This window comes from Lathamus discolor, chromosome 2 (assembly GCF_037157495.1).
Source record: "Lathamus discolor isolate bLatDis1 chromosome 2, bLatDis1.hap1, whole genome shotgun sequence".
NCBI lineage: Eukaryota > Metazoa > Chordata > Aves > Psittaciformes > Psittacidae > Lathamus > Lathamus discolor.
The window spans coordinates 51946512-51963792 of NC_088885.1; the positions used below are offsets into that span (position 1 = coordinate 51946512).

Consider the following 17281-nt stretch of genomic DNA (forward strand, 5'->3'; position numbering starts at 1 on the left):
TTTTTTACTTTCACTCTTGCCAGGTAAAATTTATGTCTGGAAATACTGGTTTTTCAGTGCTATAAACTCTGCCAAAATTAATCACCTTTTAGTAAAAAAATTACTGTAATACAGAAATATCCTCTATTTACTGTTTTGTTAGGAGCTTAGTTTTATTTGATGGCATGATTCTTCTTTTTTTTTTTTACCCTGCAATTTTAAGGGACTGTTCCATTCTGATTTGTTTCTTGTACAACTTTTAGAAGCTGTATATCCTTGGAGGTGAAGTAGCAGAATCTGCCCAGAAATGTACCCATCTAATTGCAAGTAAAGTGACCCGAACTGTCAAATTCCTGACAGCAATTTCTGTAGTCAAGCACATAGTAACTCCAGAGTGGTTAGAAGAGTGTTTCAAATGCCAGAAGTTTGTTGGTAAGTTAAACCAGTAATAATTCTTATACTAAACTTAAGATTCACTGGCAAGCGTATTTAAATATACTTCGTTATTTTGACTTCTGATTTCAGTGTTTCTTGCCAGTTCTCTTAAAATGTTTAGTTTTTGAAAGTAAAGACTGTAATTCTATAGCAAGTCTGACTATCATAATTCACAACTTTGGAAGAGCTATGTATGGTTTTGTAAAAAAATTTTTAGTAAAGTTCTCTTTCAGTGAGCATTTTGTTTCATTCAGTTTTAATTTGATTTAGTACAGGCTTTTTTTCCCTTAAATGAAGTAGAAACATCCTTTATAAGTTTGTTTTAGAGGGATTAAGTAGTTGGGTGTTGTTAAGCATTGTATTTCTTCCTTGTATAGCCATTTGTGGATTTTACCCGTGGTTGCATTAGTTTTAAGACTTCTTAAAAGCCAATGATTTGGTTTATGATTGTTTTATGCTTTTTACTTGTTTTCTTGCAAAATGTTATATATATAACATGCTGCCTAACCATCATCATGAAGGCTTAAATCTATGGATGATTAACCAATAAACCAGCAAACATTTTTTTTAAATCTCGAGAAGGCAACTTACTTGGTTCAGCATTAGTGAACTGAGAAATCAATCCATTTGGAAGCTATTAGAAGATAAAGAAAGTCTGGAGGTTTAAAAGGACGACTGTTTTGGTGTATTATTTGAAGTTCTGTACTTGCTGACTACTGAAGTTTAGTCTATTTTTAGCTAATGGGCTGCCTTCACTTCTGTACTTAGTACAATGATGGAATACATGGCAGTTGTTTATGAAAAATGTCCTACTGGTTTTCTTTGTCTTAAGGTATTAACACATCTCTTGTAGGTTGTAAGAATTATCCTTGGGAAGACCAAATTGTTCTCCATATAAATTTTTTGTGTTCTTTAAACTTAGATGTTTTGAATTAAATCTGATTCAGAAATACATTTGACTTAGCTTTTTGTGGAAAGGTAAAGTTAAGACTGAAACTCCATCCTTAATGAAAAGTGAAAAATCAGCTGGGTATCAGGACAAGAGAAACATAAAATTTTCTCTGTTACTGCTGTGTGAAGAGTTTAAGGCACCTTCTGGGCTCCCATAGTTTGTCACAATGATTTGAACTTAAATGTAATTGTTTTGCTCCTTTGCTTGTAGAGAGTCAACCAATAAAATTTAGCAAGCTACTCCAGTAAGTTAGAAAAAGAACAGTGGTTATTGCTAGGTTTACAAGTGTAAAATGCGCACACAGTTTTTTTCTCCCAGGTAATTGTGGGTCACAGTTGTAAGAAACCTAATAAAATGAGATACTATAATCATGTTAAAATCAATAGGTGTTTACCATTTGGAGTCCTACTGCCACCAGCATTTTCTGATCAGATGATGTCCTGGGTTACGCGGATGTTTTTGTCTTTTGTGTGTTTTACATCATCAGTCTTTCTTTTTCAGATGAGCAGAACTTTGTGCTCAGAGATGCTGAAGCTGAGGTGCTTTTCTGCTTTAGTTTAGAGGAGTCTCTAAAGAGAGCACAAGTAGCTCCACTGTTCAAGGTATGCAGTTTAAAAAGGCATTTAGGTAGTTGGAGCTTTTCAACGTAATTTTTTCAGCATGGGGGCCGCAGGTTTTGTAGCTGAGGACAGTAAAACGGACTATCATATAACATAAAGCATTGATTATAAATTCCATTTTTGACTTTAAGCCTCTTTCCTGCCTGAGCATTGTTGGGATGGATCTAAGCTTCAAGTGACTGGATCTTGTAAAAAAACAAGCTCAGCATATGCTCAATGCGCATTATTTGTTCCCTTACAAAATTGAGAGCATTGCTCTGTTACTTGTAAAAAGCCACTTATGGAGGGGACTTATTTGGGGATTTTTGTTTCTTTTTTAGGTTACGCTAACCCATAAAAATATGAATCTTAGAGTGATTTGCACTTCAGGTTCAGGGAGGTCTAGTCTCATTTGCCTTGAAGACTTCACTTTCCACCAGGCTGTTTGCTAGAAAGCTGCAAGATGGCTTTCATGTCTCAATTACACTGCAGTGCAGAGAGGTGTCTGAAGATCCAAGCTGCTAGAGATTCTTCAGCCTAACTGAATTTGAGACTGTTTATGGAGGCAAACCACCTAAAAAGGGGCATTTAAATCTAAATACTACATTTCACTCAGTTTTGCAGTTCACATAGCAGAGGGTTTTTTTTATTCCCAGCTGGTAAACAGAGATAATCTACTTTGTGATATGATCACCTGTATCAGTCTAGTAGTAGCATAATTTTTGTCAGGAAGTAACAAATTGGCTGGAAGTTCTTGAAACATCAGTTACTTTACAAGTGTTGAAAGAGGCACATCTAAGCTGTTCAAACTGTGGGGTTTCCCCTCCAGGAAAAACATCAGTGGTAGTAAGGACAACTCATCAGCTGATGAATTTGTTACCATAAGCTGTGATACCTAACATCAGCTTACAAAGTCGGCTCCATGATTGTGTAAGAGAAAAGTCACATGATAATAAAACAATGTGTTGCAGATATCAGTTAACAAGATTCTTATTCTTTCTTTTCTTTTTTAGGGAAAATATTTTTATATTACACCTGGAATTTGTCCCAGCCTTTCCACCATGAAAGCTATTGTGGAATGCGCAGGAGGAAAAGTGTTATCTAAACAACCTTCTTTTCGAAAACTCATGGAGCATAAGCAGAATAAAGTGTGTATAGTGTTGCTTTCTAAAATTTACTGTTAAGATTTTACTGTGTTATTCTGAGCTTACAATTAGTTTATTTTGTTTAGAGTTTGCCAGAGATAATCTTGATTTCCTGTGAAAATGACCTTCATTTATGTCGAGAATATTTCGCGAGAGCCATAGGTATGTATATGCTCATAGGTATGTATAAGGATTTGATATATATAATCTCAAATTCAGTGTAATTTGAACAGTGTTGCTGTTATTTTGTTTTTATTATTATTACTACTTCACAAGTACAGACAACTTTTGAAGCTTTCAGATAGTAGTAGAATACGTGGTCTATCCTGCAAAACATGGAGAAACCTGAGCCAGCTGTCTGCTAGGTATTTCTAATCAAGGTGTTTTACAGCCAAGTCACCATAAATCTCTGGAAGGGTAGGCTTGAACTTGAGGCTTCAGTCCTGGGTGAGACAAGATTACTGGGTAATCGAGTTAGTTAAAGATCTAAGGTTTTTCCACTTTAGTTATTTTAGCCTGTGTATAGAACCCCAGGACATGGTGTGCACTGGGAAGTCTAATATTCATGGCATGCAGTGTGTGATGGCCCTGGTACTGGCAGGCAGTACTATCTTATGCATTTGTCTGAGGGGGGGAAAGGTACAGAGTGGCCTCCCTGACACGTGTGCAGAATGAGGAAAAATGTCTTTGTAGGTTGTAAACTGTGTGCATGTTTTCCATATTTCCAGATGTCCACAATGCAGAGTTTGTCCTTACTGGAGTACTTACTCAAACACTGGATTATGAATCATATCCTTTTTCTGTAAAGTCTGTCTTCTGCTTAGGGAAGTCTGGTAGTTAAGTTTTTCTTAAGTAGGAACTAATGATTTACAGATTTTCAGCATGTGTAATGTTTCCTTGATAGGAGGGTAGATTAACATGCAGAAACCTAGCTTAAATTCAAAATGGAATTACTTTTTGATAGGAAATGCTTCAGTGGAGGTGGGAGGCAGGCTTCTCAGAAAATATAGTAGTAGAATTGTAAGCAACAGGAAAAAAAATTGACATTAAGGAAAGCATTTGTCACAAGTTCCATGCAGATGAGGAAAACAGGTTTTTACTGAAGATTATAAACCCTGTTTGATAACTGTAGTGGAGGGACCAGTGTCTTTATGCATGCTTTTAACACGTCTGTTCCATGTCTTTATGCATGCTTTTTTTTTTTTTCCATATAAGTTCTATTTTGCAGTCATTTCTTAAAGTTGTTCTTTCTTAACAAACCTACATATAAATTTACTTGATGGATAGTGAAATGCCTTACTGCTTCGGAATGCTTGGAGCATTAGATCTAGCTGTTCAGCCATTGTACAAAGCAACTAAAACTTCCTGTGGATGCTGTTTTCCAGCTGTTTTCCTAGGGATGATGAGCAGTTTAAAGCAGGAAAGCAAAAATAAACTGCATCTTTTTTAGGATGTGTAATTTTATTATGCTGAAACATAATTTACTATGTTTTGTATTATACTGCCATTTTAAGAAAGCCCACTTTAGGTATCATGAGCCCGTTTTTAAACATTTTAAGGTAAATGATGGTACTTCAGCCAAGAGTGTAATTTGGATGTACAAATAAAAGGGCTTGCTATCTATTAAATTATGGTTGTTGAAGATGAAAATGTTTTGTACTTTATTTTTATTTCTTATACTCTATTTTCTTTTATATTGATATTTTGCCCACATTTTAAATAAATGTACTTTTAAATGTTTTACTCTCTATTTTAGTGGTGGTTCATTTTTTTGAATACTGTGCAACAATGGCACTCTGGTAAGAGTAAATTACTCAAATCTTTTTCCAAGCAATGTAAAATTATTTTAAGCTTATTTTACCAGGTATGTTTTAATATATGAAATCCCAGTGCTTTAAAGGGGAATCATTGTAAATGTATACATGTGTTTTTACTGAAACAAAGAAACAGCTTGAAGGAAGGAAAAACTATAACCCTGCATATTATGCTGTTGTGATAACTTTTGTTTGTGTAGTGAGTTTTCCTAAATAAATACTAAAAACCAGTCTCCTGAATCCATGTACAGTTGTATTTCCTAATACACATGCAGTTCTAATAATCTGACTTTACCATTTCTATCAGTTTAGGTTCTAGCAGGTGAAAAAGTTATCCTGAAAGTATTTATTCTATCAACAAGCTGTTGAACTCTTGTGGGATGCAGATATTCACTTGTCTGTATGGCATCAAGCATATTATAGCAGCTTGTGAACCATTCACAGAACTATTCAAAATGCAAGATAAAAAATACTTTAAACAATAGCTTATTTTTTTCCAGGCATTTTGTATTTTATGCAGAACCATTTTACAGGAAAGCTTTTACAAATACAGTAGCATTAAACCAAGGTAAGCTTTTATTTTTAGCTTATATAAAGGTTTCTACCAAGAGATTAGTGATTTCAAATCTCTGTTTTGTGCTATGGGTTAAAATGTCAATCCACCAGATATTTGACCACTATTTCTGTTGCCATTCTTCCCATGCCTCAGTTCAGTGAAGTGCTTAAACGAATGACAAACTAATTCGAGCTGTGAGAACACAGTGGTAGTAAATTTCGAAGACGAGTGAAGTCCCATGGAGGTCAGTTCAGTGACTGTTGCCTGTTACTGCTGCCTCTGGGTTCTTCAGCTATCCCAAGTTACTCCCATATTTTGCACTGTAAGCAATAAGGGACTATGTGATGCTAAACAGAATGGTAAAATACCTGTCAGTGTTAACTGTTGGCAAGGTGACAAAATGTAGTAAATGAGAATATTATGCTTTGGGTCAAGATGGTTTTAAGTGAATTGGAGGTTAAAAAGGTATGGTACAGGGTGGGAGAAAATGCTAATTTTCCCCAAATGCCATTTACTTGTAATGAGTTGTTACATGCTTTTTCTTAGTGCAATGTTCAGCTCTCCATAAGAACAGCTTCCTGTTCGTTATGAGATAGATTAAGAAAAAGTCTAACACGGAGACCTGAGATTGGAGGTCAATGACATGATTTAATACTTTAACTTTTAAAATTAGTAAAACTAAAAAAATGAGCAGTTGCAGTGGGAGTTAATTGTGGTCTGAGCAAATTACTTAAATTGTTTAGAAGTACAGACCTGGCAAGTCTGGTCTCCCTTTACTGTCAGTGGAGGGAGAGAGTATCTGTAAAACCTGACTTAGTTAAAGACCCCTGCAGAGAGTGGATCTCTCAACAGTTTAGCAAACTAGTTTAGTTATCTCTGTCTTCTAGTACACAGAAAATGAGATGAATCCCACCCTAAAGAACTTCAGTAATACATTCCATAAATACTATTTGTTTAATGGAGCAAAGTACACTTTTCCCCCCACACCTTCAAATACACTTCAGAACGTGTAATACTGAAATTACCTAATTCCATGTTAATTTCTGTATGGCTTGAGATTTTCTTCATTATACTAGTTACCAGGTTGCAAGACATTTTTGGATGACTTTTCCTTTAAAACAAATACCAGCTGTTGTGGCTTTTGGACTTCTGAAATGTTGTAGTATACAAAACTTCTTAACTTGAATAAATACTTTCTACCTGTCATGCATTCATCACATCTGAATGCCTTACAAACGGTGAATTGCCATATCGCATGTAAATCCTGGTTTCAGAAAGAGATTCACACATGTAGTCAGCACTGTGTAACAGTGCATGAAACCCGAACACAAGGCATGTGAATTTGCAGGGCTGGGTTCTAGATGCTAACAAGACCTGCTGAAACAGCTTTCTGCAAAATGAAGCTTGGCATTGAGGCTGGAGAGGCAAGGAGGAACTGGGTTTGAATGTCTCAGTGTTTTCTACCTCAGCAGCATACATAGTAAGACTCAATAATGCATTTATGCCTCAGTAAGTGTTCTCAATGTTTTTTAGGATTAACTTCTTACATGTTTTCAACAGTGAAGCAGTGCTGAGGATATATAATACCTTTGCCAGAACTACCAGAGTTGAGAGATGTGTGAATGCACTAGCATGTGAAAGGTGGATCTCCTAATGAAAACTCTCCAAAATGCTGTCAGATACTGCATAGAGAAGCTCGAAGAAAACTGAATGCAATCATGAAACAAATGAACCCTGTGGGAAACATGAATGGTAATGCATCTGTTTCATCATCAGTGGAGACAGTGTGTTTATTTAGCCAACATACAAGTATGACTGATTTGATTAACCTTTCAATTAGAGTAAAAAACAGAACCTGCCAAGAAATAGTCTTTCAAGAACCACAGGAGCTGTCCAGAGCCAACTGGCTTGCACAGATGTTACTGTGTGTATGATTAGTGATAGAGAAAGGGTTTGATGAAGTGTTCTGATACTAGGTTGCTGAACATGCTTTTTCTTTAGTAGAAGATTATAATACTGCAGTGTCAATTTGATCCTGTCCTCAGGAAAAAATAGGTACCTTTCATGTTGTTGTTTACTTGTTTGTGGAAGTATTAGATAAATACTATAAGCTTGTGTACTTTGTAAAAGATCTGTCCTGATGTAGCAGTTAAATACAGAACATTCCACCACGTAGGGATCTGCTGGATGTCAGGAAAACATAGTCTCTACTCATTACCCTGCAGCTTTCTTTGCCATGAGTTACAAAGTAGAATTGTAGAAAGGAATTGTGGAAGTATGGCTGGAAAAGAATTCTGGAGTTCAGTCAAGTTTTCAGCATCTTTAAGGATGGATGTACCACAGTCTCTGTGGGCATCCTCTCTCTTGTGTTTTGCTACTCTCAAAGTAATAAAGCATCCTCATATCTGATCAGAATGTCCATTGTTCCACAAGTGGCTGTTGACACTCATTCCATCCCCATGCAGCTCCAAGCCAAGTCTGGCTCTTACTTTCTTTATACTCTCCTAGTAAGCCTTCTGTTCTAAAGGCTGAGCACATGCAGTTCTTAGCCTCTCTTGTGCATTGCACACTTACAACCCATAATCCCCTTGATGGTCTTCTGCTGGCCATCGTCTTACTGTGTGCGGGAGCCCAAAACTGGAAAGAGAAAAAGGTACTTGCTGCCTTGGCCTTTTCCACGTCTTTCATCGCAAGGTCCCTTGCCACATTCAGCAGCAAACTTTCCTTTCTCTTTTCCTTTCCTTTTTGATGCTGTTGTGTTTATGGAAGCTTTTTATGCTGCCTTTCACATTTCTTGCTAGGTATCAACTCAGGCTGAACTACTGAATGAAAAAATCAACTGCACAGTTCAGGATGTGTAAAACATCTGAGTGGAGCAGATAAACGGTGAAAAAGATGTGTTTAGGAAGGCTGTGCAACTTGAATCTTTATGCAGCTCTACTATTAAAAATTCATCACACGTTCTCTAAGCATGGTTTAGTTTGTCCTCCCTCAAGGCAAAAGGGTAGTTGAGAAGACAGCTCTGTTGATGTTCATGTGTATTATGATTAAATATTGTGATGCCTTGCAGGGTGCTACGAAGGTACGTAGACTGATTTTTGTTAAGTTAGCATTACACTTTTTATGGATGGAAATAAATATGGGTATAAACTTGTACTGGGAGTGGTGAAGTAGGGAGTAAAACCCAGGTTTGCTAAATTTAAAGTTCGCATTTCAACAGCTTGTCAAAGCTCATTCACTTCTGCCTGTCCTATGCTGCTTGCAAGAGCAAAGAAGTACCAAAGCAGTGGAGCCAAGGAAGGGCAACAGGAGCAAGAATGCACACAAATGAGACAAGGAAAGAGAGGCTGACCCTCAGTGAATGACCTTTCACAAATGACTCCAGGGTTTAATAGGGGTAAGTTTTACTAGAATTTCTATGTAGTAGCAGTAATAAAAATGTTAATAAGGAAGCTGCAGATGTGTTTCACTTTACCTTCAGGGCTGTGAGATGAAGAGAGACTATCTCCAAAATGATCTTGTTTGCTAAAATTCATTCTGCAGGAAGCCCTGTAGGCTACAGGCGATTCCTTGTTGCTTGCTTTGTCTCCAGAATGTCTGCTAGTGTTTAAGTAAAAACACTTTCTAGGTTTATTTCTCCTAATTGTGTGAGTCTGGTTACTGCTGTGGCATGTATGGAACGTGACCAGCAGTTCTGACATGAGCAGTATCTACCAATCCCATTTCATTCTGATACTAATGATGTCATTATCATGAGCTTGCTGCGCATCCAAGTTGTTTGGAAGAGGAAGTGTGATCGGCGTAACAGTCGTTTAATGTGGAGCAAGTTCTGCGAGCACCGGGCAAGTAGCTTAGGAAAGTGATGCCATTTTCCTTGAAAAGCAACCCAGTGTCTTTGAAACACAACAGGCCCCTCTCAAGGGAAAGGCATGCTTGAGAAGCTTCATCACTGGGATACAGGAGTTTTCCCTGGAGGAAACCAAGCAGCAAGTGCCTGCCTGAGCCCTTGGGGGATGCTCAGAGCTCTGCTAAGGGAATTTTAACCTGCAGAGTACATACACAGACAATTAGGAAGAGTGAGTGATTGGAAAAATACTGCCAACCTTACCAATAGGGTACATTTCTCTGATCCTCAAGCAGTGTTTTGTCAGAGGAAGACCAGGCTGTGGCTGCCAAGGACAAAACATGGTAGTCAGGGGCACCCTAGATCAGACATAGCTTTGAATGGGTCTGCCTAGGACATTTCCTCATAACATGCTACACAAAAAAAAAAAAAAAAACCACAAAACCAAACATATTCTAAGCTCAAGAGTCCAAATTTTATTAGCATGTGAACTAAAAGACTTTAAAATGCAGCAGCTACACCAAAGAGAAAGGAGATGAAACAGATTTTCTCCCTGCTCTCTGTGGCTTCATAGATCTGATCTTCAATTTCAGATCAGGCTGTTGGGGTTGTGGGAAATTGTATGCACTGTCCTTTCTGGTGGGCAGGAGGTTTCTGTGTCCAGATACTGTAAATACCTTACTAAGCAATGATTCCTCCTATTTTCATGGCGAAGTTAGTTTGTCTTCCTAAGAGGAGCCCTCTGATGAAAAATATGTATTTCAAACCTGCTCAGAATTTTGCGTGTTCTGTTAAAGCAATAAAATATTTTCAAAGGATAAAAGCAGGGGAGAGAAGAGTGCAATTTTTTTCAGGTGGCAGTGGTGGGTTCCAGCCTAGCATGGAGAGAGGCAGACTGGAGCCCTTGGGCCAGCTTGAAGAAAGATCTGAACTGCAGATGAGGCCAGAGGGGTCAAAAAGTTGGGAGCCCTGGCTGGGCTGTGCACTTCAGTGCCATGACAGATGTGCGGTAAACCAGCTTTCATTCTGTCTGCAGTGAAGTCTTCCTCTCTCACTTGGGTAAAGGGCATTTATAGAGCCCTTCTGTGGTAACTCACTCGAGTGTCCAAACTTGAATCTTGCTGTAAGCACAGAGGTACTGCAGGTGAGTGCATTTTTGTGCTCTTAAGCCCAGCTGGAGGGGAGCCTGTAGGAGAGACCCTGCAGACATAACTGAGGTGTCCTAGGAGAAGAGAGGAATCAAAACACAGACATACTCTCTTTTAACATCCCTTAGGTGAGAGGCTTTGTGGTTACAGCTCATATCACCTAAGGGAAGAAGAACTCAAGAGGAGCTGTGGTCCAAAGCTCTTTGACAGAATTTCAAACACAGCAAACCCATCTTTCCTATTTCTAATTGTACCTGGACTGAGTCAGAACAAGACTCCCATCTGCCTGGCAATACCAGCATCTTTCCTTCTCATTCAGTGTGTTGGTCAGTCCAGTGATTCTTCTTGTTTCATGCTGCTTTTTCCCCCAGCTCTTACTTTCCCCCTTCTGTCCAGAGAAGGCTGCAATGGCCATGTATTTAACTTTCCAGACTCCCTAGCCCTTGTTGGGCTGAAGGCTACTTTACCTGGCTTCCCAAATCCCACCATCTTTCTGACAGAGCACCCAATACAGTATGTAAATTATTCAGGATATTAAAAATGCTATTGAGGGCACTAAAGGTAATCTGTTTTGTGTCCTCAGTCTCTAAACTGAGCAGGGTGCTGTCTGTAGCATGAGCAGCAGCTCTCATTTCCGCCTGTGCTCTCCAAACTGTCTGTTCCTCACATGGCATGGCTCCCGTGAGGAAACCAAGCAGTTTGCTCACTAGCAAGCTCCCCCAAGTTTCTTTGCAATGAACGTCCCAACATGTCTATATTTATAGAACCTTTCTCTCTCGATCAGTGGTGACTGATACGGCTTCATTTCCTCTCTTACCATCCCAAGATGTTTTTTATTGCAAACTGCATTTCTACTTCCTGTCTGTGGAGCAGACAATATAATAAAGTCTAGTTATTAAAAGAAGTATCTTTCTTGATCTTGGAGACAGAAATTAAGTATCAGAAAACGGAGTTTGTAAACTGCTCTGATTTGCTTTGCTGTAAGGTAGCAAAATACCCAAAATGCAAATTGATCAAATGCCAGTTCCATAAAATATCCATTCGTTTACATTTGTGGTGAAATGCCAATATTAACAAAGCCTTTTAAGTGCTGTTACAGCTGTGAGAACCCAGAAATAATAGAATAAGCTTTACAAGGAGACCAAATATCTCTTTCTAGAAGATCTGATAGGGATGATCAAAGTGTGCACCTGAAGGAAGGCTTTTGTGATTGAAAACTGCTCTGTTCTATCTGGTGATATCTGATTAAGTGAAAGACATCATTCCTCCCAAAACACTCCCCTACTTCAGCGAGCTGGATCCCTGGGAGCATCAGTCATTCGTGAGCAATATGATGACAAGAGAAGCAAACCTGTCAATGGCCTGGAGCTGTGGTGCTGGTGCTTTTCTCTGCAGATCATTTCAAATGATAAATATTTACATAACCATTAAAAAACCTATTTTCACGTGGAGGTGAGACTCAGGGACTTTCTAAGAACCAAGAAAGGTATAAGAGCTACGTGAAATATCGAGCTTGATAGCTGGGTCCGCAATACCAGGCAAGAGTGGAAACCACGTTTGTGCCTCTGAGCAATGCAGGAAAATGTACCCCAGCTCCAAAATGGTGTGTGCAGGGGATTTTGTGAGGGTAGGAGCTTCTGGGAGCTGACAAATTAGTAAACTATTCCATATAAATTGAAGTATATTGCAAGCGACTGTCAACTTTGATGAAAGTAACTTGAGACTTTCTGACTAGGTAGCAGAGTGAATCGCTAAAGTATCAAATAATAAAGTAATTGGAAAGAAACAAAACAAAGCAGAAACAAAACATTTTATACCACTGAAATCAAATGTGCTCAATGTGGGGAAACCGAAATGGGAATTCACGTTCCCAGTTTTGCAGCAGCATCACTTCCTAGCTGCTGAAACGCTGCAGAAGTCTTACGGTTTATCCAAACTCCGAACAAGTAAGGAGAGAAACTTCTCAAATACCACACTAGGCATAACTGCTTAATTTACCAGCTACTTCTTGTAACACCTCTTGCAAAACTGTTAGCACATCGTGCAGCACCTCAGGGGAGTTCAGTCATTTATTCAGGTGATATAACTGGTGTTGGTAATTGTTTAACTTTCAGTTACAGAGACCTCTAGAAATGCATCACCTACCCTCTACATACAAGCTGCAAAGAGCCATGCTAGATCTTACTGAGTGAAGGTAAAAGTTCTGTCTTAAGCATCCTTTGCATTACTGGGCTAAGGAAAAAGGAGGGGCAGAATTATAAGAGGACGTGTGTCTTTCAGAGGACTGTCAGGGAAATTACAGCTTTGATCACACCATCCATCACAGTGTGAGAAATACAAAGGCAGAAACTGAGCTCTTTTTCTGTCTACAAAGAATTTAATTCTGCTGCTTTCCCTCTGAAAAACACCCACAGGAAAACCCAACTTGGACTGGGTTATATGTCACAGTGGAAAAGACATGACTCCTGAGATTCTGTCCTTATCAATCTCAGAAATGACAAAGGAGGTTGAAGGAGCTGTTGCATTCAGTGCTGGTTTGCTTTGCTTCTTCCTGCAGAAAGTCTGGCTTGCTTTGCTGTGGTGAATGTGGCTCTCTGGGATTTTAGCAAAGCAATATCCCCTTTTGTGTCGTTGAAAGACAATTGAACGTGTTTGCCAAAACTGAATTGCTCTCCCTGGGTTTTGTCCTTTAGCTGCTGAATCCACAAGTAAATTCAGTCCCCAGAGGGTGAAAACACGTGGTTAACATGAAGCATGGAAGCAGCTGTACTGACTTCTCTTGCTGTTATCACCAAACTTAAACCTACACAGAAAGCACTGAAGCTGGGGTTAACCAAGTACCAGATGGACAGCCCACTGATGAGCCACAATTGTCCCACCCTTCTGCACTAACACAACTCACTCGTCCCCATTCATCCATTGTGGCAATTTTCTTCCAAAATGTGTGTTTTGTGGCTGCAAACACACAGAAACACACCTTTGGTTTCACTGCTGATTTCCTCTCGCAATTCCATGTCGGCTGGTTTGCAGTGAATCCCAATTTTAACATGATGGAAACTCAGTAACTCAGCAGCATTACAGAAGAATAATCTCTGCCTCACTTCTTCCACCTATAAAATGCACAGAACATGCAACTTGTTTTAATACAACAGTGAATCTGTGTGACAGTGCTAGTTATTACGTCTACATAGAAGAAAATACCGATAGTCTTAAGTGTGGCCTGTTGCCATCTACTGTTCATTAACTCCTTATTGAGTGTTTGTCATGTGTCCTCTTCTAGACTGTAGGTCAAGACACATTCCTGGTGTCTGAAAAGTTCTGTCCTGTCACCCATCACACACCAATTAGGCATCTTTGAGTGATAAATTACAAGTTAACACGTGTGGCAGAGGCTTCTGTCATAAATATTACTTGCAGCTCCTCAACATACTGTTCTTCCCACACAAGCGGGTACTGCCCAGCCCTTTTAAAAGCAGGCGACAATAGACGGGTGACACAGAGTGTCACTGAGTTCAGGTTACAGGCACACCAGCATGCTGCTTTCTCAGCAAAACTGACTGCAGTTTCAGGGTCCTGTGATTTCTAAAAGGAAAAAGAGGATTACTTGTGCTCTGTAGTCATGGCAAGGGCAAGGATGCTCCCTTCTGGAAGGAGGAAGGGGATGCGGCACGTCTGTCTGCCGTCTGCCACCAGCGTCCCACCTCTCATCTTCATCTCTGACTTGCTGCTCCTCATGCGGAAGAATGGCCAAACACCCAGCGTCAGAGGAAGCAATGAACACAAGGGTTTGTCTTTAGGACAGCATGGAAAAATTGGTTGGAAGAACCGGATTGTGCAACAGAGTCTTGCTGTGGCGCAGCGGCAATGAGCCTGCCAATGCTGATTTATTTTGTTTGTTCATCTTGGGCTCTGCAGCCTGGCAGAACACTATGTTCCTGATGTTTGCCTCTTGCTTCTCGTTTAGAGTAAATCAAAAGCTGGCGAGAAGCAAGCCCTTACAGACAGCTTTATTAATGGAGATTTATTGTTTATATATCCACCATCAAAACAACTTTAAGTGTGTGATGTTTTCTGGACACAAGTGTTCCTCTTGTAAGAATGTATTTATTTACATCTAATGCTAATGAGAATAAGACATTTATCTAACATTTTCTACTGTATACTTAACGGGCTGGTGAGACATTTGTATGCTGAGTCTCCCAAACACACATCTCTCATGTTTGAGTCACCCACCTTATAGTTCTTGAGCACAAAGCCATGACCTTAGTGATAGACAGTCACTCTAAAGTTCCTCTAGACACTCCTGTCCTCTCTGTTGATCTGCAGCACCATGCAGAAGAGGTTCTCTGTTCAAGTACCATCTGAAATCACGTGGTTCACTTGAGTGATGTGAACACCGGCACTCACCCCAGAGGGCTGAGGACAGAGGTTGATCTGAGATTTATGAGATTTAAAACATATTTGCCACCTAATTTTGAGGAGTTTAAACTTTAAGCAAAGAGTTGTGGTCAATGGCTCAATGTCCGGCTGGAGACCAGTAATGAGTGGTGTCCCTCAGGGGCCGGTGTTGGGACTGGTCTTGTTCAGTATTTTTGTCGCTGACATGGGCAGTGGGATTGAGTGTGCCCTCAGCAAGTTTGCCGATGATACCAAGCTGTGTGGTCCGGTTGATACGCTGGAGGGAAGGGATGCCATCCAGAGGGACCTTGACACGCTTGTGAGGTGGGCTGATGCCAGCCTTATGAAGTTCAACCACGACAAGTGCAAGGTCCTACACCTGGGTCGGAGCAATCCCAGGCACAGCTACAGGTGGGGCACAGAAGAGATTCAGAGCAGCCCTGCAGAGAAGGACTTGGGGGTGCTGGTAGATGAGAAAATGAACATGAGCCGGCTTCGGTGTGCGCTCGCAGCCCAGAAAGCAACCGTATCCTGGGCTGCATCAAAAGGAGCGTGACCAGCAGGTCGAAGGAGGTGATCCTGCCCCTCTACTCTGCTCTTGTGAGACCTCACCTGCAGTATTGTGTGCAGTTCTGGTGTCCTCAACATAAAAAGGACATGGAACTGTTGGAACAAGTCCAGAGGAGGGCCACGAGGATGATCAGGGGACTGGAGCACCTCCTGTATGAAGACAGGCTGAGGAAGTTGGGGCTGTTCAGCGTGGAGAAGAGAAGGCTGCGTGGGGACCTCATAGCAGCCTTCCAGTATCTGAAGGGGGCCTATAGGGATGCTGGGGAGGGACTCTTTGTCAGGGACTGTAGTGACAGGACAAGGGGTAACGGGTTAAAACTTAAACAGAGGAAGTTTAGATTGGATATAAGTGGGAAGTTCTTTACTGTGAGGGTGGTGATGCACTGGAATCGGTTGCCCAGGGAAGCTGTGAATGCTCCATCCCTGGCAGTGTTCACGGTCAGGTTGGACAGAGCCTTGGGTGGGATGGTTTAGTGTGAGGTGTCCCTGCCCATGGCAGGCGGGTTGGAACTAGATGATCTTGAGGTCCTTTCCTACCCTAATTATTCTATGGTTCTGTACTTCTATATTTTCAATCTTTTCCCATTAGCCACAGGGTTAGAAATGTGCTTTTAAGTAGGGAATTGGAGAACAACTCTGCAGGGTGACTCTCAATCCATTCATCCCCCAGCCTGTATTGATAGTGGGGATTTCCCCTATCCAGGAGCAGGGCCTTGCACTTGGTGACTCCAAGAGCTGGACCTGTAGTTGACAGCAGAAGTGCCACCCAATGAACAGTGATGCCAGCTCTTGCAGTCTTAGTATCTACTTGGTGTGCCAGTCCAAAAGGAAAGCTTAGAAGACCTGTCCGACTGTGCTGAGCTGTCACTGCTGGGTGGTGTGCTCTTCATAACACAGAGAAAACAAGACTCATGATCATAATCAAGTTCTTCAAAAACCCTGTTGTATCCTGTGTATGAAATGCCTAATCAAATAGTGTTTACTGCTTGGTGCTAGACTGCTAATTTGCTTTGATTTAGAATTTAAAAGGATAATTGTAGATGTGTGCGTCTGCATAGGTTGCTGTGAAAAGGCTTTCCTCTCCCTTTAATAAGCATCCCATTAATATGGACTGTGTTAATTTGACTTTTCTTTTTCAATACAATTAATTTTAGTCTCTCTGTTAGAGGGAGAGATTGAGACCGGGAGCACCGTGTGCTCACACTGGAGGCACAATGTGAGAGATGGGGCTGCTCCTCAGCTCCTCTCACAAGATCGGTGGGATCCCCTTGGCCTAGGAAACCCCCCCTGAGAAAAGCAGGGACAGATACTCGCGCTGTACAGCTCTGCTCTTAATATTCTTAGCAGCAGTTTAACAAAGCCACGTAAACATATTTAGCCCTATTTTAACATTAATAAAAGCGGAATGAGCTGAAAGATGCAGGTAAACCTGGTATCAAACATAACACAGAAAATGTTCCTGTTTACCATAACACTTTTCTTTGGCCTTAATTCATACTGTCATACAATCCCAGGGGTGAATCCCTGCTTCCATCTGCTTGTGCCCTGATGCTGCTTGTTGTTGACCCTTCGCAGCCCAATGCTGCCCAATGCCTGGAGAAGAGCTCATCTGCTGTGTTTTACTGTTTGTTTTACTTGAGCATGACTCCACAGATGACCTTGCTTCGACCTGCACCCAGCCAAGGCACTAGCATCTACCCAGTAGATACCTACCTGGTTCTGAGTCCAATTAATCAGATCAGGTTTTAAAGGTGAGGAAGTCAAGATAATATGAGATCATGTGTCTGATGTGGGGAGACTTCACTCAAGGCTGGCTGGCCTGACCCCTTAGTAGCCATGCT

General features: G+C 40.5%; 1 protein-coding gene across 1 annotated transcript in view; it reads left to right on the plus strand.

Moving 5' to 3' along the window:
- Nucleotides 1-5164, plus strand: part of PAXIP1 (PAX interacting protein 1) — a 37079-nt gene extending 31915 nt beyond the window's left edge. Inside the window, 6 exon segments of the mRNA XM_065666813.1 lie at nucleotides 243-411; nucleotides 1868-1968; nucleotides 2979-3113; nucleotides 3197-3272; nucleotides 3839-3898; nucleotides 4374-5164. Of these exon segments, the coding sequence (XP_065522885.1) occupies nucleotides 243-411; nucleotides 1868-1968; nucleotides 2979-3113; nucleotides 3197-3272; nucleotides 3839-3898; nucleotides 4374-4390 (558 nt within the window). The 3' untranslated portion in view covers nucleotides 4391-5164.
- The last annotated feature ends 12117 nt before the right edge of the window (nucleotides 5165-17281 follow it).